General features: G+C 39.8%; 1 protein-coding gene across 1 annotated transcript in view; it reads left to right on the forward strand.

Moving 5' to 3' along the window:
* LOC132043725 (uncharacterized mitochondrial protein AtMg00860-like) overlaps positions 1 to 17,893 on the forward strand; it is a 51,842-nt gene extending 33,949 nt beyond the window's left edge. The window contains exon 3 of the mRNA XM_059434182.1: positions 17,808 to 17,893. Coding sequence (XP_059290165.1) covers positions 17,808 to 17,893 — 86 coding nt within the window. The remainder of the gene's footprint in view (positions 1 to 17,807) is intronic.
* The last annotated feature ends 7,257 nt before the right edge of the window (positions 17,894 to 25,150 follow it).

Below are 25,150 nucleotides of genomic sequence, written 5' to 3' on the forward strand. Positions count from 1 at the left end.
CGGCATACTTGAATTTTGTACGTAAATCGCTTGGAATATTATTGGAATGTGTTTGAACAACTCTAAATGAGTAAATGAATATGATAATGTCGATATTAGTTTGATATTGTGAAGTTCGGATGAAAGTTGTCGCTTTATGTAGAAAATAAGAAAATGGATGTTAAATTCATTTGTTGTGACTTATGATGTCTATGGTATTGTGGGCTGTTGTGGTTGATGTCTTTTGAGCCGAGCTAAGTATCGAGGATGTTGTATATATAGGGAAATGCTTTTGCGAAAATCTCGGTAGACAAATATAGGTTAAAAGTAATTCTTGAAACCTTGAGATTCCTAATTGTAACTTTGACCATTTGCGGATTACGGCGAAACGGGACTTGAGTTTTGGGTGAGCGTAAGACGTATCTAAGGTATGTAAAGCTCCCCACTCCTTCTTTTGGCATGTCTTAGTATGCTCGGTTGATATCGGAACCCCGGGAGCAATTCTGCTCCTCGAAATCCGATCTATAAAATGGCTACTATTCATTCAATTCAATTGAAGCCTAGTGACTCTATTTTGGCTAGAAAGCGATTAAACGTCCGAAACCTATGTAAAGGTGATCGGTTTACTTTGAAATCCTTATGTATGATCTTATAGACCCTAAACGTCCACAAATTATGATTGCCACCTCGACTTGACCCGAGGTGGGCCCGCTAACCCCGAGATGCCTTAATTGTCCTACCAGGATCTCTCTTTGGATAAGCTTCGATAAAGAATCTTCGATTTTGAAATTGTCCATATGAAATAATGTTTGAACCATATGAAATACTAGGCTATGTTTTGGAGCCATACGTACCACTTGGAAATATTTTGTGAAATAAACTTCCGTACTAATTAATTATTTGACTATTTTGGTTAATGAATTGACTTATGAGGTAATCAAGTTTTGAAAGAATATTTTGACATACGAATTGCATTATTTGCTCACTACTCTGTTCGTGCCCATTACTATGATATCGTTCACCGGTTCCCGGGCCGGTTTTGTGATCGTGCGCCTTATGACAATTCGGCAGTATGCTGTGTTACGGTTTCCGAGACCTCGCCATAGGGCCGGTTACCGTTCTGGAGTTAAGCTGTGATATGGCTTATGATATGATTTGTGTGATGATATGATGTGATATATTCGGAGATATACGGAGATATGAAACCTATACGGTATATCTCTGTGTTGTGGCACCAGCGTCGGAGTGGTGACCACATTTCTGAGCGTTATGCATGATTTTGATTTGCATTATGTACATATGTTTTCAGTACAGATTTTGTTATATTGATTTGGTATTGTCTCTCCATACTTTTATTTTGCTTGTGGTCTGAATTTTTGTACTCTATGCCTTACATACTCAGTACCTCTTTCGTACTGACCCCCTTTCTTCGGGGGCTGCGTTCATGCCCGCAGGTACAGACGTTGGTGATCCTCCGCTTGTGGCCATACTTTTGCTATATTGGATTGCTCCTTTGATCCCGGAGGGCGTACATTTTGGTATATATCTTTGTCATGTTTATCCTTATGTATGTTTGGACTATTTGGGTACCAGGTGCCGGAGGCCACTGTCCGTCATATGATTACTGTTTGTCATCTAGAGAGTCTGTGGACATGTTTTGTGCGTAGTGCCTACTTCCGTATGTTTGTGTACGTATACGATATGTTGGGCGATCCCGTTCGCCGCGGCGGCCAGTCCGCGTATGTATATGATATTTTTGTTGGCCTGTGTGGCTTTGTTGGTATTTTCTGTGCGCAGGGTTATTTTGGATAGTCCATAAAACAAAGGAAACTCTGCCGAAATTCTTCTGGAAATTATCTAACTTTGAAACATAGCCTTGTCGCACGGTATATATATTTGAATGCGATCGGTATGATTTGAGATAGTGTTGGCTAGATATGTCTGGGTGCTCAGATCGGGCACTAGTCACGGCCTACGGGGTTGGGTCGTGACAAAGGTGAGACAAAGCGATCCCGGTTATTCCATAATACAATCGGAGGTCACCGACCTTACGTCCCTCCGATGGACACATGACCTTCCTCGGGGCTCTCGTAAATGCGCATGTCGTTTATATGATAATGTATATAATACCGATATTGAATGTATGTGTGTACACGCATATGTGGGGAATGGGGAGAGCAAATCGGTCCACCGATTCCCAGCTCGGCTTATCATCCGGACGCGGGATGGGACGCGGGATATGGGAGAGCACGCGGGGCGTGCCGTTTATGTGATATATATATATAATATGATATATTTGGGACACCGTCGTAGGGGTCGGGAGAGCCGATGAATTCGGGCGTTCGTAACTGCAAGTAAAAAGTACCGTTTTCGAAATGTATCTGTTTTCTATGTACAAGAATAAGGAACACCGTGTTCAGAAAAAGAGAAAGAAGCTAGGCATGCATGGCATCCGCCGCCCCGAGTGGCACACACATGTACGGAGTTACTCCCTTTATCCTATGATCGGTCTATGTTTCCATACGCTATTACTCGCACAAAGTTACGGTTTACACGTGAAATGTTCCGTATGTATACTGAATACTCTCCTTACATGATATGCTCTACGTCTCTTGCGTATTTATTCTTGTTCATGTCTTACATACTCGGTACATTGCTCGTACCGACCCCTCTTCTTCGGGGTTTGCGTTCGTACCGCGCGGACACCCGGACGGATCGAGTTAATATAGAAGATGTTCCGGCGAAGTTGACAAGCTCCATTTGGCACCGGAGTGTGGCCCGGGGTCGAAGTACACGTGCAGGATATTTGGTTGAAGTTAGAGACTTTGCGAACGAGTCGTAGGTTTCGGTCGGAGTCGGTTTTATAGGCTAATGTGTCGGTTTGTACTATGATATAAGTTTTATACGATTTTAAATTCGATTCTCGGAGCAACGAAAAGAATATTTAGTGAGCTTTATTAGATGTATTTGACTTAGAAAAAAAAAAAAATCTTACGCATGGAATAAGAGTCGAGGGTTCGCTCGGCCACCCAGGTGGGTCGGGTGCCCATCACACCTCGAGTGAATCGGGTGTGACAAAGTGTGTCTCTGAAAGGTGTCGGTCAAGGGTTGTCCGTAAGTCGTGGTCCGGTAGAGTCCTGTTTATGGGTGTGAAGCCGGCCACATCTATAGACGGAGGCTGCGGGCATCTAGGAATGTTGACCTTCTTTTCGTCTTAGATCGTGCGATAGAGCCAAGTCATAGGAAGAAGAAATTCCTTATATAAGCCTCCCGTACGAGGAAAGAAGCGGAAAAAGAATACCGCGAATGAAGAAAACATTAGACGTGTTGGAAAGGTTATGGGTCCGGCATGGCGGCGAAGCTTGATCGCTACCGTCGAGGATCGGGAAGCCCCGCGGGAAATAGCCCATACATACGGGCGGGAGGTGAATGCGGGGTCGAAAAGGGCAAAATAGTAATTGAAGAGAAAAGGACGTGTTACGAAAATGCTTCGGAAGGTAAAAAGTTCGATTTTCTCTCTAGCATGTAATAAAGGTCATGTGAGGAAAGCGGACGCAAAAATATCAGCGTTAAGGCATCAAATTTCAGCAAAGTTTCGAGGGTTAAGCGTGCTCGGTGGGAGCAATTCCATGATGGGTGACCCGCGGGAAGTTTTACGAGAAATTCTATAAATTGAGACATAAGAGACAAATGAAGAGTTAAGAGTAGTTTAAGGAAAACCGGGATATACGGATGGTTGGAGACCTTAAGAGGACGCGTAAACGATGGCGAACTTAGCTTGGTAAAGGCGAGAAAAGATGCATGTACGGCCACAGAATTAGGATAGGCTTGAACGACGTTTGGAAATATTTTGTGGGTTAGTTGATAGTGATTATATATATATATGAAGGTGTAGGATATTGAATATGATTGTATCGGTGGACATGTGAATCCCAACAACCTGGGTCACGGTACAAAAAGCATTAATCGAGTAAATGTACCGAAGTTCGAGTGATAGCAAGAGTAAATGGTACAAGTGTTGCCAAGTAAGTCACATATTCAACTTTGTAGATTGAGATTGGGAATGAGGATAGGAGACGAAGTATGAATGGATAATGGTATGGGTGCGCCCCCAAAAGGGGAAGCGGAGAGAAATGTAAGGATGAGATAGAGGCAGTTGAGACGGTAGTGTGTTTGGTATGAATGCTTGGGTTACAGGCAGACCCCTCATTAAAGTGAATTAGTAAGGATGGGAAAACCGACACTAAGTGGATAGAAGTTCGGATAATGTTCAAGGTGATATGAGAAGTTCGCACAAACTTTGAGTAGTGCGACGCCAGAAAATGGACGTATATGAAAAGAAAGAGTATGACAAAGAGAACGGTATTGGATAGCTTAGGAGCTAATATGAAGGATGGAAATAGTTTTGAAAAGGGAGCTCCCCCGAGGTGCCTATGCGACCCTATAAGACTAGTTGAACATTCGAGGACGAATGTTCTAAAAGGGGGGAAGGATGTTATATCCCGCATTTTGTACGTCGGAATATTTTAAGACAATCGCGGGAAGTTAAGAGCAAGGCCATTTCTCGGTTTTGTTTGAATGCGCGAGTCGCTTATAAATGTTATGGAAATTTAAGGGCAAATTTGGAATTGGAAACTTTTATGCATGACTTGTTGAAAATAATTCAAGGTGGGCTATGGCCCACATGGGTGTATAATACAAGTAATTAAAAGATGACTAAGTAAGCATGTGATTCATCTTTTATTATTTAGAAAATTCAAGAAACTTGGAGGAAAGAAAAAGAAAAATCTAGAAAGAAATGGAGAAGCAGCGGCCATATGATGGGTCATGTGATGGCCATGTGCTTCCCACTATATATATATATATATATATGTGTGGGTCATGAAGGCAAGACAATTTGTCATTTTCACCATGGAAAATTCAAGAAAAATTGAGACAAGAGCAAAGTGTGATCAGCCATGAAGGTGGTAGAAAGCCGATACTATGGAATTTGCTTAGAAAAAAATTTTGTTCTTCAAGCTTTTCAACCTTTGGAAGGTCCTTATTATCATGAGCTAGTTGTTGGAACAAGAAAACCATCCGTTCTTGCTAATGGAAGCCCTTGAGAGAGGAGTGAAGAAGTGGAGTGGAGAAGGTAAGGTTTAATCCTCGTTTCATCGTTATAGATGATTGTGTATGTTGTGAAGTGTGTAGAGGAATGAAGTTCATGAAATTATAGTATTGTATGGTGTGGCCGTGTATATGTAGCATGATGTAGAAGTGAAAAACTAATTTATTTAGCATGTTTGGATGGTTGTAAATTGGACGTTGGAACATGTGGTAATATATTGAAATGAATGAAATGCATGAAATAAAGATGTTGGTGTTGTAGCCGAGAGTATGGCTGATTTGGGTAGACATGAAGAGTTAATGTTATTTAGTATTTTGATTGTCGTTGTTATGAATTTTATGGCATGAAATGCATGTTGGATGATCAAAGTGAAGAGTAAGTGTAATGGACTGATTTGGAACATTATGTGATTTCAACATAGTTTCTTGTATTAATGGAAATGATAATGTAAACGTATGGAATGGTTGATGAAGTATGTGAATTCGGAAGAAAGAATTAAGTCGTTATCATTTTTGTTGAAATTGGAAGGTGTTGGGTGAAATGGTATGTTGATTGAATTGTTTTGAATGCTATAAGTGTTGCTAGAATAATTGTTGGAATTATTGTGGTAGTTTGGCCGGGTTAAATTCCCGGATTGTTGTTAGTTGAAATCGGCCAAGTGGAACTTGGTGGGATGGTATTTACGGGGAATCTTTGTCGAAATTTCAGTAATGATGTCAATTCAAGATTCAATCACTAAATGCACTAATCACTATTTATTAAGTGACCAAAATTGTAGATTTTGGGAAATTGCAACGCAATTTGGAGCGGCGTACAAGGCGGAAAAGGTATGTAAGACTTCACCTTTTTTCTATGGCATGTCTTAGACGTAATATGTTGGATAAGAACCTCGGGGACCCTTCCACCCTCCAGAATCCGCACCTAAAGTTTTCCCTTTTTCATTCAGTGGAATTGAATTAAAAATTGTGTAGAAAGTGAAAGAACATCCTAAACACCTCTAGGACTTGCATAAATAGGACTCGACTAACCTAAAACCCTCACATGCAATGCCATGACATGTAACATATGTAAATTTGTGTCGCACGCCTCATTTGACCTTGGCAGGCCCATTGTTTTCCGGATTTTCCTTATTGTTCATTAAGCTTATTTTCATGCTATCCAAAAAACCTTTGATCCTATCGTTCCTCATCGACAAGTACTATACCTATCCCAATGAGAATACTTTCTTCTCAATAATGATAACGATGATGTAGAATACTCAATATGCTACGATCAAGTATGACATGAAGATTTCTAAGCAATATTCAATGTGAATACAAAGGTGACAAACTAGAAAGGTCTTGATCCTCTAATAGCGAAATTTCACTTTTGTGTAATATGCTATGTTAAAAAAATAGAAGGTCTATGAATTGACGTCTATGATGCCCATGATATCATACTATGTTTTCTCCTAGTACTATTCTTCATAATGTTGACCTCGTAATTGTCTCGCCTTACTTTCGAGGTGAGACAAAGCGATCCGTGGTTATTTCATAATACAATCGGAGGTCACCGACCTTACGTCCACTCCGATGGACACGTTGACCTTCCTTGAGCCTGCCATGCATCGTCGTTTATATGATAATGTATATAATACCTGATATTAATGAATGTATGTGTATACATGTGTATATGTGGGGAATGGGGAGGGCAAGCGTGTCCGTTCGGTGGCTTATCATCCGGACGCGGGATGCCGGACGCGGGATATGGGAGAGCCGTACGCGGCGTACATTTTGTGTGATATATATATATAATATGATATATTTGGGACAACATTGGAGGGGGGGTGGGAGGGCGGATGAATTCGAGCGTCTGTCCCTGAAAGCAAAAGTACGCACCGTTTTTCGAAATATATCTGTTTTCTATGTACAAGAACAAGGAACACCCCGTGTTCGAAGAAAAAGAAAAAAGAAAAAGGCTAGGCATGCATGGCTTCCATGCACGAGTGGCACTCACATGTACGGAAGTTACCCCTTTATCCTATGATACTGTCTATGTTTCCATGTAACGATTCTTACTTTTACACGCGATATGTTCGCTTTTACACGTGAAATGTTCCATATGTATATCTCGTATAATACTCTCCTTTACATGATATGCTGCACGCTCTTACTATGTTATTCTTGTTCATGTCTTACATACTCGGTACATTTGCTCGTGCGGACCTCTTCTTCGAGGCCGCGTTCGTGCCGCGCGGTACACCCGGACGGATCGAGGTTAATATAGAAGATGTTCCGGCGAAGTTGACAAGCCTCCATTTGGCACCGGAGTGTGGCCGGTCCGAGTACACGTGCGAGATTTACGATCACGGTTAGAGACTTTGCGTACGTAGTCGTAGGTACCGAAAGTCGGGCTTTGTCGGTGGCCTTATAGGCTAATGTGTTGGTTTGTACTATGATATAAGTTTTATACGGCATAAATTCGCGTTTCAAGGAAAACGAAACGAGAAGAATACTTTAGTGAGCTTTATTAGATGTATTTGTGACTTAGAAAAAAAAAAAAAAAATCTTACACATGGAATAAGAACAACAATCCGGAATTCAACCCGCCAAACTATCAATCATATCGCAACCATATTAACAATTTCCAATTTCAATCCAAGATACATTCTAACAACTTAATCAATATACTACTTCCATCAAAACCTTCCATCTCCAATGAAAACAATAACAAACTAATAATTCATATACCAACAATATCATACAAGTCTCATTATCTTCATGCATGCAAGAATCATCATATTCCATGTACGTAAACTTACACAACAAGTCTCCAATCACCCAACTTCACTAACTCATTAAGCTTCTATTTGGAACGTGCAATTCACAACACAACAACCAACATACTAAATAAAACTTACTCACCATTTCTTCATAGTTCAACACATATACACGGCTATACATACCATAAGCACTACACGGCCACCACATATATATATATATATACACAACTACGACCTCTCCAAATCATTGATTTCCATTATCCACATAGCATTCACAATAACAACAACCATATATTGGATAAAATAGTTAAATCATCATTCCTACACACCTGCTTTATGTACACGGCCACACATAGTTTCTTCCCCTTCCATGAATTTCATCCACTCTTTCATGCTACAACACATAGAATCATCCATAACATATAAAAAGGAAGTGAATTCTTACCTTCTTCCTTAATTCTTCACTTGGCTAGAATTTGCAACTATATGAATATAAGTTCCCTTGCTCCACCAATCACCCCAGTTTGCTTAGGACCCTTCAAGGGATTGTTTGGCTATGAAGAACAAGTTGGAAGCTTTCTCTCTTTCTCTTTTTTTTTTCGGTTTCTTTCCTTTTTTTTTTTTTAAAGGGCCGAATGGCCTTGTCTCCTTTCTCCTTCTTTCTTTTGTTCTTTGCTCCTTGAAAATTCTAGAGAAATGATGAATATGAAGGAGACTTCCTACATATATATCCACAAGTCTTCCATCAATTTCCATTATTTATAAGTAGGTCCCTCCAAGTAAAAATATGACCACATGATTCCTCTTTTTCCTTCTCAAAAATTCATCCATTTTTCTTGGATTTTCTTAAAATAAATAAAGACTAAATGTCTTCCTTTGTAAGACTTGGTCCACATTTCCCTATAGTTATTAATTAACCCCCACAAATTAATAAAAGTGTGAGCATATGCCACACATGCCACACGGCCAACTTGGAATTTTCCAAAAATTTTTCTTGAACACTTGTGAAATTACCATTTTACCCTTAGGCTCTCTTAATAATTCCGCTTCTAAATTCTTCGTAAGCAACTCGTATGCCAAACGCAACAACAATAAGGCCTTACTTGTTGTCTTCCCGCGATTGTCTAGAATTATTCGATTGCACAAAATGCGGGATATAACAATGTGAAACACCGAACCTTCATGGTCGGGTATGCTATGTAAATGATATGTATATAAATACGAATATGCTATGAATACGAAAATGGATATGAAATGTGAATGAGTAGGGATATGAATACGGATACGGATATGGATGTATGTACACAATCACGCATTAGAAATGGAAAGTCCCTATGGAAAGCAAGTAAGTGTTTATGACGATGATACTACTATCTCCCATCCTATGCTATTTCTTGTGTTGCTTATTATGCTTCTATAATGATGTTGATCATGCTTTGCATACTCGATGTACATTCTTCAGATCGATCGTCCTTTTGTTTGTGGATCTTTTAGCGTCATGCCCGCAGTCACTGTGGGACACAGGCTTGATCCATAGCTTTATTACTCAGGGACTACATAGCGGAGCTCCATTTCATTCGGAGCTACAAATTTTGGTATTCATTCTTTTGTGTATATATTTATGGGCATGGTGGGGTCCTGTCCCGCCTATATGATATGACATACTCTCATTAGAGGCTCGTAGCCATATGTATATGGTTAGATGTGTTTGGCCTTGTCGACCTACATTTTGGATATTATTTTGTAGCCTCGTCGGCTTATGTACATCTATATGGGCATTGTTATTGATGATGATATATATGTATTGTTGCCCAATAGAAATAGTATTGTTGATGGATAGAAAGAATGATTTAGCTATGTGACTCACCTAGTTGTAAATGTGTATGTACGTTAAGAGGTGCTCGGGTAGGTTAGCACCGGGCGCCCGTTGCAGCCCTCCGGTTGGGTCGTGACACATTTACTCGTTCGGTGCCATCTCAGGTTATCCCTTCTTGTACCCGTTGATCTTGGATACACACTGTATTGCCTCTGTGTAGTTCATCAGCTAGGCTCTCTAATCCTTTACATCCTCATCACAGCCGCTCTCACATTGACACCCCCCAAATGTTTATTCAATATCACTTTATTGCTAGTAATTATAATGGTTATGCTTCTCAAACTATTCTCCCCAATTCCTTTTCAAGATCAGTTATAACAATATCCAAAATGCATATATACATAATGCTTCCTCACCATTTTCATTATTCTTCTGTGCGTATTGCTTGGAACAATCTATAATCCCAGCTCAAACTAATTTCATACTTCATCGCCTCTTCGAGCTCCTGCCAAAACTTTTCCCCTTAACTTCCTTCCCTCAAATCTCGCGATGCCATTCAAAGAATATAGGGCTATGGCTATTCTTACTTCATTACGACTTTCTTGCAATGTAAGTATATTTACCCTCGATTTCCTTGTACCGTTTATTACCTCGTCAGTCATTATACTCTGTTAGCCTTACAGTGTGGCCTTCTTCCTATTTTAGTTGGGCATAACTTCACGTTGATGGTTCCTATAATTCCAATAGTATATGCTCTCATATTCAGTATAACTGATGATCCGTGAGGTGCTTCCTAATATTCGGTGATACAGCTGGACAACGCTCTTCCTTCCCTTCGAAATTGCCAGACTTCCCACCGTTGCTCCTTTTGCTACAATCGTCATCTCTTCCTGGTGCTAAAATTCCCTCTTATCGACATCCCAAGTGTCCTTTGGGTTCGTCATCCTTTCCATCATTCTCTGTAGAATTATCTTGAAGACTTTTCTTACTCTCTTTATTACTCTTTAAGATGCGTCATTGCCTATTTAGGTGCGGCACAAGGTTTCCTGGTCTCGAAATATCATACCTCACGTCCGCATGAAATATCCTCTTGATCCATTTTAATTCCTTTCCATACCTACTTGTGGCATGCCTGTTTTTAATTCGTTTCTGCTCCCTCTTAATGCTTTCTTAATATGCCACTACGTCCTAAATTTTGGCCTCTTTAAGCTAACATCTTTTTTTTCTTTGGAATTTTGACAATGTTATACCTTATTTCAGGACTAGATTTTCTCTTCCCCTCTTTTTAAGAGTGTTTTTATACACAAGTAACTCCCGAACATCAGTAGTCATCGGCCTACCCTAACGATCCGCCAACTCTTTTGGTCTCTTATAATACCGGAGTTCTCTCATCGTATAGCTTGACTTGTTTTCTTCTCTGCTAATCGAGGGCTTTGCGTATAAACGAAGCGCTTATGCATTACCGATCCATTCTCGCTACCTTCTTTAAGTCCCTTCTACTTCTACCTTATGTGACTGAACATTTTCCCGAATCAACAAGTTAATGGGGACATTGGTATCTATCAAAACATATTACTAAATGTTTGGTCACACTTTGCTCTTGTTATCCCTCGTCTTCCTCCACAACTATTATCACTGAAACTTTTCTTATTCTGTATTTTCGGTTTCACCTTACGTTTACAATGTACCATTGAAAGTTAATATGTTACACTCTTCCATTTCCACTATCAATCCCTTTTACTCACTTAGCTCACTTATTCGAAATTTTCCTTGACTACTTATTTGCATCCCATCTATGCATTGTAGTTCTTCCAGTATCCTGCCACTTCCTGTTCGTGTCGTAAAATCCCTGCAATATACTCTCTTCTTTCCTCTCCTTCCGGCCGCTAAGGCTAGTCCATACTTATGAATATTTCCCATACATCCTTCTGTTTCCTCTATAATCGAATCTCGATATTATTTATCCTCATCCCATGTCAGTGTTGCACTACCTCTCGGTTAGCTTTGTTAGTTCATTATCCTCTCACTTGTCCTTGGTGATTGCTCAATTTTTCCTTTCTCTTCTCTCTTGTCCTTTTGATCAGCCTATTAGTATACCTTTCCTACTTTCATCCTCAAACCTTCCTTGAGTTCCTTCCTCCTCGAGAGCCATTCTCCACTTGTTATTTTACAGTATTGACCCTGAAGTTCGTGAGATATTCCTTTAAACGTATAAATCCACTCTATTCTTAAACCATCTTTTAGGAAAGCTTCTCCGTTTCCGAAGCAACCGTGTCAATATAATTACACATTTATCCCTTTATGTACCTCTCGAGAACTGAGAATTTCTTAGTATCATTACAAGGCCTGATCATTCTCTCTCTTACTTCACATTCCTAGTTGTGGTTACTATCCTTTAGTCCCACTTATCGAAGTTTGTTTTCTGACCCCACACATTCGTCTTTTATTCCATACTACCATTCTTTCTCCCCTTTGCTTGCCTACCTTCGAATTTTTATCCAAATAGTCTCTTGTGTTGCCTGTCGTTTCTCTTGGTAGCTTCACTCACCCTCGTTTCTTACACTTTTTCCTTTTCTCAAGACATTCTAATCCATTTACTTTCTATATACTCACTTTCTTCCTTCCCCTAATGCTATTGAATTAGGACTTTCCAAATCTAACATGTAGTGAAAATAACATCAACTTACCTGGTAACATCTATCACTTGAACTTCTCTACCCTGTTCGATTAATGCCTTCAGTATATAGCACGTCGGTTGTTGGGACACACATACCAGTTGGCGCAGCCATATATGGGATGTCATACATGTACATAGATATAATTACTAACATATATATATATATATATATATATATCCATATATATATATATATACTCATCCTGATTCTAGAGCTGTGATGCACCTTCTTTCTCTTTTGCCGGTCTAGTGCGCCTCATCCTTCGCGACCTTTTTAGGTGTTCCAACCACTTCACATGCTCCAATTCCCTTAGGTTACTCTAGTTTCTCATCTGTCTCTTATGTCTGAATTTGTAGGACTCTTAGTACACTTCCCCCGGGGTCACCCATCCCGGTATTACTCTCATCCCAAAGACGCTTAACCTCGGAGCTCTAATGGGATCCGGTGCGTTAGTGCGTACGATCGTATCCACCCTCTTTGCGCATGACCTTTATCATATGCCCTAGAACAAGTTGAAATTCTAATGGATTCCAATAAACTCTCGTAATGCATTTCCCTCTGGATTAGAATTAACCTTTTACTCGTTCGACTAAGCAAATGCTATTTTGGTCTTTGAAATCCTCAATGATCGCTTTGGACAATCTGGTGAAAACTACTTTTCATCCTAAACTTCAAGATTTCCAATGGTGGCGAAAACATCTTAATCGCAGTTACTCATAAATACTTTGGTTACTGGCCCCATTAGGATCTCCGCTCGCCGCTATTAAGTAATGATCTATAGTAAATGCACACACATAGGAATTTCCAGACTCATATACTGCATTTAGCCGATCGGTCCTTCAAAACATTTGACGGGCTATAGAGATAGGTGTGCTCCTCATCATTGTCTTCCCACCATCTTCTAGTCTGGCCTTCGTCATCTCTCTCATCTGAGTCCGAGGGATACGGATAATCGAGCAACTCATTTCCTTATAAAAGGCCGTTATAGATCAGAGTACATCCTTAACTCATTAAATATAGTCCTACGTAATGCTCTCCACCAAAATGGTTTTACTTAACCATAACGTGGACCTCCTCCTTATGTGTCAAATTTGATAAGTGCTTAACCCTCGGACGTTCCGTGTCATATAGGGTCCTCTGAAGGGTCCTCCTCCCCGAATTAAAAAACTTGGAGGAATCACGTCGGTAAGTCCTCAGAGGGTATTTTCAATGGAATAGTTGGGAGAGCTCCTTCTGCTCGATCCCGGAACCTGAGGTCCTGAATCTACTCTGGGGGCCTTCTTAGCACCCCCACTATCCGAGGTTGATCTCTTCATCTTTCGTCGATGCTCCGCACTTACCTCAAAAAAAAGGGTCGTAAATGATCTTCTGGGCTCCCCGGCTCTATCGCACGATCTAAGATAGAAAGAAAGGTCAATGATTCCTAAATGCCCTGCAGCCTCCTGTTTTAAGTGTGGTCCGCTTCACACCCATAAACAGGACTCTACCGGACATGGACTGTAGACAATCCCTAGGACGAACTCCTCTTATACCAATTTTGTCACGACCCAAATTGATGGGCCATGAATAGTGCCCGAGCTGGACACTCATATGCGAACCTGCTAGATATGATTAGACTGAAACTAAGGACAATATGGCAATCTGTAAAAGCATGTTGTAGACTCATAATGTCATATATCCGAATGAACCTGTCTCCCGAGGAGTTACAGCTAACCAAAACATAAAAATATGCAGGACAACAAGGTTTCCACTATACACGGGAATATCCAAAATGAACTACATGCGTATGGCTGACCAAACGATATATACAACCCATACATGTCCGAGTTACATTTAAGAGTATGACAATGGCATGGCGGGACAGTGTTGCCATACCCCGAATATGCATAGGTTTAAATCAAAAGGATCTATACCAAAATGGCCCAAGCTCCAGAACAATGGATCTCTCCAAGCAAATGTGTTAAGTCCTAGACCCGGGATCAACAACCGGGTGTCGTACTGCGGGCATGAAACGCACCCTAAAGAAAAATGGGTAGGTCTTGCGAAAAAAATGTGACCGAATATGTAACATGAAGTACGCACGAAGATCATGATATATATATAAATATATGACCATGATCGGTGAGATAATAATATACATACGTAATCAAGGATACCATGCATCCGTACCTTATAAATTTAGTCAAATTATATACTATGCGTACACTTGTACCCGCCAATTATGGGACTCGTAGATGATAATATATACCGTACACCGGCCACAAAAGACTCGGTGAGATAATAATATATCGTACCGTAAGACCCATTATGGGACTCGAACTATAATAATATATACCGTACCCGGCCCATTATGCACCGGTGAGATAATAATATATACCGTAGGTCCGACCCATTATGGGACTCGGTGAGATAATAATATATACCCGCGCGTACCCGACCCTCTAGTGAGGACCGGGTGAAATATGAATATATACAGTACTACGGGCCCCGTGAGGGACTCGGTGAAATATGAATATATACCGTACCCGGCCCTCTAGTGAGGGACTCGGTGAAATATAAATATATACCGTACCCGGCCCTCTAGTGAGGGACTCGGTGAAATATAAATATAAACCGTAGGCGGCCCTCTAGTGAGGGACTTAGTGAAATATGAATATATACCGTACCCGGCCCTCTAGTGAGGGACTCGGTGAAATATAAATATATATATATATATATGAGGGACTCGGTGGGCATGCAATGCAAATGTGCACGAATAGAATATTAGGAGTAATTATTTACAAAATGAATCATCATTTGAGACTCGAGGGAATAGATAGAATGAACCAACACTTGGGAAACCAAAGACAACTGTCATGTCAAGTACTACTGAGAACTAGAGTTCATTGGAGTCATATGTGTTCGTCGTTTGCTCATTTTATGGATTTCATGCCAAAGAAGAAAGATATATTTACATATAACCTCCAATTATATACATATCATATATATATATCTACATTACTCGTCCGAGCTCGTAAGTCTACATTTAAGAGGATTCACACTATCGTTAGAATCATCATAGTATACTTGTGCTAAGCTTTCAAGTTAAACTGTTCTATATCCTACCGAAAATCTGGCAACATCTCCCCTGTTTATATGCCTAGCCCGAAATCTTAATTCAGCAACCAACAACAACAACAACAACAATACCAATATCAATAATATCATTTCTACCAACATGTACCATAAAATATCCCTTACAACGCTTTCCAATTTTCATAACCAACAACTTTATCATACGAGCATTTAACCACTCTATCTTTGTGAATAAACCAAAAGCAATATTAATAAAGAGAGATTCATACCTTATTCTTGTTAAAGTAGCAATATCTTCAATATCCTCTTTGAATCCACGTCAAAATCCACCGCACAACAATACTAGAATTACGATTATGAGCTATCCGAGCCTCAACTAATTGAAATCACTCCAATTCCTCACTTTCTTTATGACACAAATACCCCTATATGTGTGCTGAGCTTAGAGACTGATATTGTGTGGAATAAAATGAGGTTTGGTCCTTTTATAGAGTGACAAAGTCGGTGGAACCGACTTAATCACTGACCTTGGCGAACGTGAGGGTCTCCCACAAATGCGATGGTTTAGAATATTTCTGGCCATCGCGAATGCGGGCCCCAGGTCGCGAACGCATAGTGCAAATTTGCCTAGTTTAAACCAGATTTTCGTTCTTCACCCGATCGACCTCCACTCCTTCCGATTCTTCTCATACATGATCTTAAATCCTCATAACCATAAGATAGGTGCATATCACTCCAGATCGCAATTAAAACAACTAACACCTAACGAACCTCAACGTCCAAAATGATATTCCATGTAACAATTCAAGATCACTCCCGTAACTCAACGACTTACCGGCCACAAATGAACGGATCTTTTAATAGCAACAAGAATATCAAGAGGATATTGAGGAAAATGATCAAAGTTATAAAGGTTCACGGCTTACTTGCCTTATGCTTATCTTCGGGATACCGTACTACAAACAGAACTTCAACAAAGAGGAACTCCATATTTGTTAGTCTATAGTACTGAAGCAGTCATACCTGCCGAAGTCGAGATATGTTCTTTGAGAATCATTCAAGAAACAGAATTGGACAATGCTGAATGGGTCCGAGCTCGATAAGAGCAATTGTCTGTAATCGATGAGAAAAGGATAGTTGTCGTATGTCACGATCAACTATACTGACAAAGGATGGCAAGAGCTTTAAACAAGCGAGTCAGGACTCGGCTTTTTCGAAATGGGCAGCTGGTGCTCAAAAGAATTTTCCCATATCAAGAGGAATACAAAGGGAAGTTTGCTCCCAGCTGGCAAGGTCCTTACGTGGTCCGCAATGTACAGAGGAGCGATAGTACTGGCAGAAATAGATAGACAAGAGTGGCTGAAGCCGATCAACTTAGATGCAATCAAATGCTACCATGCATGAAGATGAGATTTTTCAGTTTATAATAGTACTCTTTGTTTGTAATCATTATTCTATTTTTTTGTATTAGCTATTTTCTTTTACTTGTAATCGTTTGTAATAGAAAGGAAAAACAAAACGACTTTTCTAATATGAACTACGTAATAACCTGACTTCCCCACAGTGGGATACATAGGCCTTATAGATCCATCCGGCACCAATGTACATTGCCTTATTAGTAAGAACTAAAAACCCTTTACTTTTTATTCCGAACTACGTTCGACTTTTCTTAGCCGCCGCGACATACGTTAGGCACCCTTTGAGCTCGGTCGCACCAAAATAATAACCCAAAAAACCCCTAGGAAGCCTCAAAGATAGAACTTCAAGGAGGACGCAAGGATCTCCACTCGCCCAGCTGAGGTGGAATTCCTGAGAAGATCTCAGAAGTTTGCGCCGTCAATCCACTACAAAGAGTTAGCCAACCCAGAGTTTTAAGCTAGGGCAAATTTTTTGAGAAGATCTCAAAATTTCTCATTTATTTAATATCCTGGGGCAAAAATTTTGAGGGGACCTCAAAATTTCTCGCAACTCGGTAGATTAGGCACGAGAGTTCGGCAGTCAAGATTCAAACTGGGGCAGAATTTTTGAGAAAAGAACTCAAAAAGTCCACGCAAAGGAGCAAAGAATCCAATCACGAAAGAAGGGATGTCCCTCATTCAAGGCACATGTCATGACAATTAATCTTATCCGCTTTCAAAATAATGCATTTATTTTCCTACAAATTCGATACCTTTATGGAAACTTTATAAAAAATGATTTTCTGCATAACAAAAATAAATTTATCTTTTGAATACCGGAGCCGAAGGGTTTTCGAGTCCAAATAGCCAAAGATGTGACAGCGCCAACGACACTAATCAACTTTAAATAGGAAAAACTAACCCATTTCCCCGATACAAAGTCCACTAACATCGTGCGACGGTCCTTTTTCTAACTTTGCTTCATGTGCAGGAAACGGTTCGCCAAAGAAGGTCAAGACTGCTGCTGAGATCAGGCTTTCAGAAAAATATCTAGCCATAAGGGCAACAAAGGGTTAAATCCGTAAGGGATAAATATCTAAGCCACAAGGGCTGTGAAATATCGAAATACCATAAGGGATAAATATCTGTTACACCTCGTAGTTTCGTCCGTTGAGATTCTTTAGGTGTTAGTTGTCCTAATCGTGGAAACTGGAGTTACCTTCTAGGATATATCAGATTATATGTTCTTATATTATGGTTATGGGATTTTAAGCCCATGAAATAAGCTATGGAAGGATTTGAGGACAAGCAAATTAAGGAATGGAGTTTGTCGGAACTTTGGGAAAACTTGGCAAAATTTTCAAACAGGATTCTGGTCCAAATTGGGGGAGGTATATCTCCTAGAATATAAGGAGTTTTGGTGTGTTTCTTTCATCCAAATTGAATTTCATCGAGTCTAGTTTCCAACGCAACAAACCATTTGTCAATGTAACATTGGAGTAAAAAGCTATGGGTGTTTCAAAACAGACTGTCTGAGCAGAAAATTTTGACGGACCATTTGACGGCCCGCAGGAATTTTGACGGACCGTAGAGGGAATTTTGTCGGACCGCAGAAATTTCTGCGGCCCGTCAAATTGCACCAACCCAGCGTAAAATAGTCACAGTGAACTATATTTGACTGGGCAGTTCTACGGAGCATTTTGATGGTCCGTAGGAATTTTGACGGCCCATCAAAATAGGCACAGAATTGCCCGACGGGATTTTAAGTTACGCTTTATATATTTCACTCCACTTCATTTGGAAATTTTATTTTACTAAATCAGATCCAAAAGCTCTCCAAAAACCCTCTCTTCAACTCCATAAACTAATCCAAGCCAAAATCCAAGGGAGATTAAATATCAAGAGGCAAGAATCAAGATATCCATGTGTTAGAAGTCTTGCTAGGGTTATTAGACTTCAAGAATTTTTTGGGTATTGAAGCTAGGGTTTTCATAGAAGTTAATAGCTTGCTCCAAAGCTCATTCTTATAAGATAAAAGGTTAGTTTTCATGCTTATTACATGTTATCAAGAATGTTTAGTTGTTGAACAACTTGAGTGGAAGGAGAAAGTAGAAGATGAGTTCTAAATGTAGTTTTTATGATGTTTTTGAGTAGTAAGCTAACTTGAGTTATGATTCTTAGTATGATATGGATATAATCTTTCTATAGAAGGTAATAATGATGATGAGACACGTTCTACGAAAAATGTGCAAAGGGTTGGTGTGAAGTTGCTAGTGCAAGTTGAATGTGAGAATGAATATGGAAGACTTAATGCAATGTGACTACGTGATTATGATATTGTAGATATTATTATGGTTATTTGGGAGTTGTTTTGTGATATGGTGGAAGTCGATGAAATAGGGGAAATGCTGCCCGATTTTCGTTAACTCATGAATTGTTCTAGTTTGGATTTAAGAGTATCTTTAACGCTTAACCAAGGTATGAATCCTTTTAAATGTAGATTTTTCAAGCTTCAACAGTGAAAATTATGTAGTTAAGAAGACGACGAGGTATATAAGGCTAACCCTTCTTTCATTAAGGCATGGTCCCATTGCTAAATACCTTCATATGAGTTCCATAGCGTCTTCCAAATGACTTCATTCCTAGAATCGCTAAGGCTCATGATTCTTGATAAATCTCATAGTTCCATCCTATGATAGTTGATTCTCTAAGGAAGGATATAATGAAAATGATGATGACGATGATAATGTTGAAAACGTGTATGTGCTTCTATGTATATATATGTATATATATATATATATATATATATATATATATATATATATATATATATATATATATATATATATATATAGTATGACTACTAAGCGCACCGAGCCTTCATGGCCGAGTATGATATCTATCGCGCGCGCGCCACCGATTGGGTACGGATAACACCGAGCCTTGGTAGGGCCGGTACGTATAACACCGAACCTTATCATGGATGGGTATGTAATACACCGAACCTCTATGGTCGAGTATGATACTACTACACGTATAAATGTATGAAATGGAAGGTTCCTATTAGAAAGGGGATAAGTAAATACGATGAACAACGCTAGAGGTATAAATGGCTTCATTATCTCATGACCTCTCTATCTTATGTTATTTCTTACATTTCTATTATGATGTTGATTATGCTTTACATACTCAGTACATTATTCGTACTGACGTCCTTTTATTTGTGGACACTGCGTCATGCCCGCAGGTGGACCGGGAGACAGGCTTGATCCGTAGATTTCTTTTCAGGGACTACATAGAGGAGCTCCATCTCATCCGGAGCTACAATTTTTGGGTATTATTCTTTTTTGTACATACATATGGGCATGGCGGGGTCCTGTCCCGCCTATATGATGTTACATACTCTCCTTAGAGGCTCGTAGACAGTTGTGTATGGTTAGATGTCTTGCAGCCTTGTCGGCTCATATTTTGTATATCATTTTGATAGCCTCGTCGACTTGTGTATATGGATATGTGCATTGTTATTGATGATGATATAAATGTGTTGTTATCCAACGAGATTAGCACTATTGATGTATATAAATTATGAGTAAGCCATGTGGCTCACCTAGATGTGAATATGAGAGTACGATAAGAGGTACCCGGGTGGGTTAGCACCGGGTGTCACACCCTAACCTGTGATAGGGCATGATGGGCACCCGACCCTTACTTAGGGCCGAGCGAACCCGCAAATTCTCATGATACTCGTAATCATACTGGGCCCTTAATCATGACACGAATGCATAATGAAAGTTTTTCAAAAAACAACATACTTTTCGTCTTTCTCAAATCAAAGAAAATCTGTGAACATATAAAATCTGTAATATAATGCATAATGATACATCGGCTTACATAGCCGCTTACAAAGCTGACATATTATATACATGAGTCTGTCTGCAAAGTCTCTAACATAACTCAGATACCATAACATAATACTCTGACTCGGCAGCACTCCGGAAGGAAACGGAGCTCGCCAATCCAGCTGGAACATCTTCTGCTATTGTCCTCTAATCATCTGTGTACACCTGCCCGGCATGAAACGCAGCCCCTGAAGAAAGGGGGTCGGTACGAAATATGTACTGAGCATGTAAAGCATGAGATACACAGAAACAGAATCATACTAGAATAAGGAGCATAAAAATCGTAAGGCTTGCCTCTGAAACATAAAACATGCGTATCAATGTCATATTCAACTCATTATGGGATTTAGAAACGTAAGTAAATAATCATCATGTACAAATGCATATATAACGTGTCCCGACCCTCCAGTGAGGGACTCGGTAAGTAAAATCATCATATAACGTGCCCCGACCCTTTAGTGAGGGACGCGGTAAACAAAATCATCATATTATCATATCATCATATTATCATATCATATATCATATGCGGTCCGTAATGGGACCCGGCGGACAGAACGTGGTCGCCACCCCATCTTTGGCGCCACAACAAATCATACTTTGGAATATTGCATATCTCCGAACACATCATGCTCCGTATCACATCATACTTCGTAACACATCATACTTCGTATCACATCATACTTCATAACACATCATACTTCGTAACACATCATACTTCGGAATATAGCATAGTGCGCACGATAACATAACCGGCCCGGGACTCGGCGAAAGATGTAACAACAGAAGGCACGAGCAGAGTCGTGAGTAACCATATGCATATAAGACATCATTACAGACTCAACAAATAAGTAAGTAATCATACTCGGGGGTCGGGATGATAGCCATGTTAAGTTCATTCAAAAAGTCGTTAAAACTATACAAAGGAAAGTCTCGGGGGCCCACGGATATGCATCAAACCAATCCGGGCCCGCCCACGAAAGTTAGAGACATTATTCATTATAAAATCTTCTACGAACGTTTCGAAGCGATCCGAGCCCGTCTATGAAAGTTACGGTCGTTCGTAGTTTCAGAATCCGTTAAAAACAAAATCTTTTTATGCAACAGTTATTATCCAATCATGCAAAAGACATAAGGATCATAATTTGACTATATCAAGAATGTTAACATCAAGGAGAAAATAAGAATCGTAGACATGCTCGGATCGTAAGAATAGAGTTACCCCGAGGCTCGTATCATAACCTACTTACAACTAAGACATGCCAAAAGAAAGAAAGGTTAGGCTTTACATACCTCGTCCGCTTCCTAAGCTAATCCAACTTAAGTCTCGACTTCTCATGATCTACAACAACGTCATTAGGCACCAAACATTAGTCATAAGCACTTAGGAATCCAATTCCAAGCTAGCACTTTATCTATCGAAATTCGGGCAGCATTTCCCCCATAAATTCAACATCCCCGAGAATTCAACTCGGCCAAATCTTCAACAACAATACCAACAACCATATTAACAACATCAATAATCAATTCAAAACGCATTATAACGCTAGTAACTCTTTTCTACATATTTCGACAACATTCCATTTATATTCAATTCAACTACATACATTCAAACCAACATCAACGCTCACAAGTTCAAATACTAATCCGAGATCATTCAGACGAGGTTCGAGAACATTTCAAACAATCCGCACAATATTCAAAACAACCCAACCAATATGCAATACCACCCGAAACCTTCCCAACTTGGCAAGAGCAACACAACACATTCTTTTCTTCCAAATTCATGAACTATACCGACAATCCACACGTTAACAACATCATTCTCATAAATTCAAGAAACTATATTAAAATCATATTAGCTACTAAAACATCCGACAAACGTTTACAACTTCAACTTGAAGCATTAAACCCTCATTTGCATCATAGAATCCACAACAATCAACAACCAAAATACTAAGTAACATTTAATTCATTCCTTGTCCCAAAACAGCCCACTCACGGCTACAACATCAACATACAAAGTTTCATGAATTTCATGAATTTCCACACACTACAACATGTACAAATCATCCATAACACATGTAAAGGAATATTAACCTTACCTTTTCCACTTCACTTCTTCACTTAGCTAGGGTTTGTAAGTTGCAAAAATGAATCCTTTTCTTGCTCCAACAACCACTCCACGTTATAGAGGACCTTCCAATTGGTAGAAAAGCTAGAAGAAAATAATTTTTCTTGATCAATTTCCAAGGCACCCATTCGGCCAGCCATGGCCGAATGCCTTCTCCTCTTTTCTCTTTCTCTTGAGCTTTCTAGAGTTGTGTAAAAGATGATGAATTTTGTCATCTCTAGTCTATATATATAGATAGCCCCCTACAAATTCAAGATGGACACTTACCCCCCCCCCCCCCATTATGGCTTAAGGCAATTGGCCAAACCATGGTGGGAGCCCACACGGCCACATGGCCACTTTTGGCTATTTTCATGAAATATTATTTTCACTTCTAGCCCCTAATTTTTCCTTAATATTTTCATCCAATAAAATTATAAGCAACTTGTGCATTAAAACAAAATCGGAGGTTACAAGTCTCTACCTCGTATCCCGAAATAGTCTTGTCCTTAACTTTTCACGGTTAACTCGGAATGTCCCAACGTACAAAATACGGGATATAACATCGGGTGCCCGTCATGGCCCTCCGGTTGGGTCGTGACAATATCTAACCACAAGGGTCGAAAGATCGGAATGCCATACGGGCTAAATATCTAGCCACAAGGGCTATGAAAGATTCAAATGTCACAAAAGCAAATGCCCAGCCACGAGGGCTATAAAGAGGTGAATGTCACAAAGAGCAAACACCTAACCGTAAGGGTCCACCAAGGACAAAAGGCCATAATGGTAAAATCACAGGCCAATGGGGTCGTAGTAAGACAACACGGCATACCTGACCAAGAGAGTCACGGTCGGCATAAAGAACGAAAGAAAGACAATTTAGCCAAAGGGGTCATATCTGTCGTTCCCATTACTTCTTCTTAGTTGCCATGAGGACCATTGCATATTTATTTTTTCCTATCGCCGAGAGGGCCATAACTTCCTCTTATTTGCCATGAGGGCCATTGCATATCCATTTTTTCCGTTCGATGAGATGGCCATCACTTCTTCTTATTTGCCATGAGGGCCATTGCATATCTATTTTTTCCTGTCACCGAGAGGGCCATCACTTCTTCTTATTTGCCATGACGACCATTGCATATCTAATTTTTTCTATCGCCGAGAGGGTTATTCATACAAATGCCGAGAGGGCCATTCATACAAACATGCCTCATACAAACATGCCAAGAGGATCATTCCTACAAACATGCCGAGGGCCATTCATACAAACATGCCAAGAGGGTCATTCATACAAACATGCCAATAGAGCTATTCATACAAACATGCCGAGAGGCGGATTTATTCAAATTGCCAAAAAAGGTCATGCATAAAAACTACCGAATATAGCAAGACGACAAAATAATGTAAAACCAGTTAAGAGACTGCAGTATTCGCTCAAAAAAGATGAAGCGATGTGAAACCAGTCAAAAGACCGCAGTATTTGCTCAGGAAGACAAGAAAATGTAAATCCGGTCAGATGACCGTAGTATTCGTCACCCAAAAGCAACGTTACTCAGTAGATGGGAGCAGATTTATAGCCACCAAATAGAGCAGGTTGATCAAATCAAATCCAAACAGATTGCGGAGCAAACATGAAACTTTTTCTTATGCAGCCGGTTGAGATAAGGTGCCCATGAGAGTCAAGCTCTCCGGCCAGGACTTGGAAGATTATTCCTCACCACTCAGCCACATAAGAACAATTATTTACTTGCGTGCTTATTTGTTTGCTTTTATTCCGTTACCGGTCAGACACACACCAACACACACAAAGGCATTCCTACATAAGGGAAACCCTTTTCCTCCGATTGAGTCAAACTACAAGTTACTTGGTTCCCAAAACAGGGATATGTAGGCGAACTCAACACCAGAGAGTTAATCACACTCCAACCAATCACTTCGGACTTTCCAGTTTGATAGCCGGGAAATTTGAGAATTTGCTTTAATTTGCATTTCCAAGTCATAATAGAGTCGAACTACAAATGGCTTGAATTCTCATGAAACCTAAGATATGCAGGAAACCCAGATACCCGGGTCCGGCCATATATTTTGAAAATTGCATGAAAATAAGTAGGGTTAGTCAAAACTCAAGGTTAGTCAAATTTTGTTGCTCAAGGATGGTCCCGCCATCCCCGAACACCGAAGGGGCAGTTGTTGACACCTAATTTTTGACCTCTCATAATTTGTTTTAATTACCCAGTGTCCTTGAATATTAAACAGAGTGAAATATGTATTTTTGGAAGTCAAAATGATTTTATAAAATTATTTAGATAATATTTTACCAATCTT

The sequence above is a fragment of the Lycium ferocissimum genome, unplaced genomic scaffold (assembly GCF_029784015.1).
Source record: "Lycium ferocissimum isolate CSIRO_LF1 unplaced genomic scaffold, AGI_CSIRO_Lferr_CH_V1 ctg2807, whole genome shotgun sequence".
Lineage (NCBI taxonomy): Eukaryota > Viridiplantae > Streptophyta > Magnoliopsida > Solanales > Solanaceae > Lycium > Lycium ferocissimum.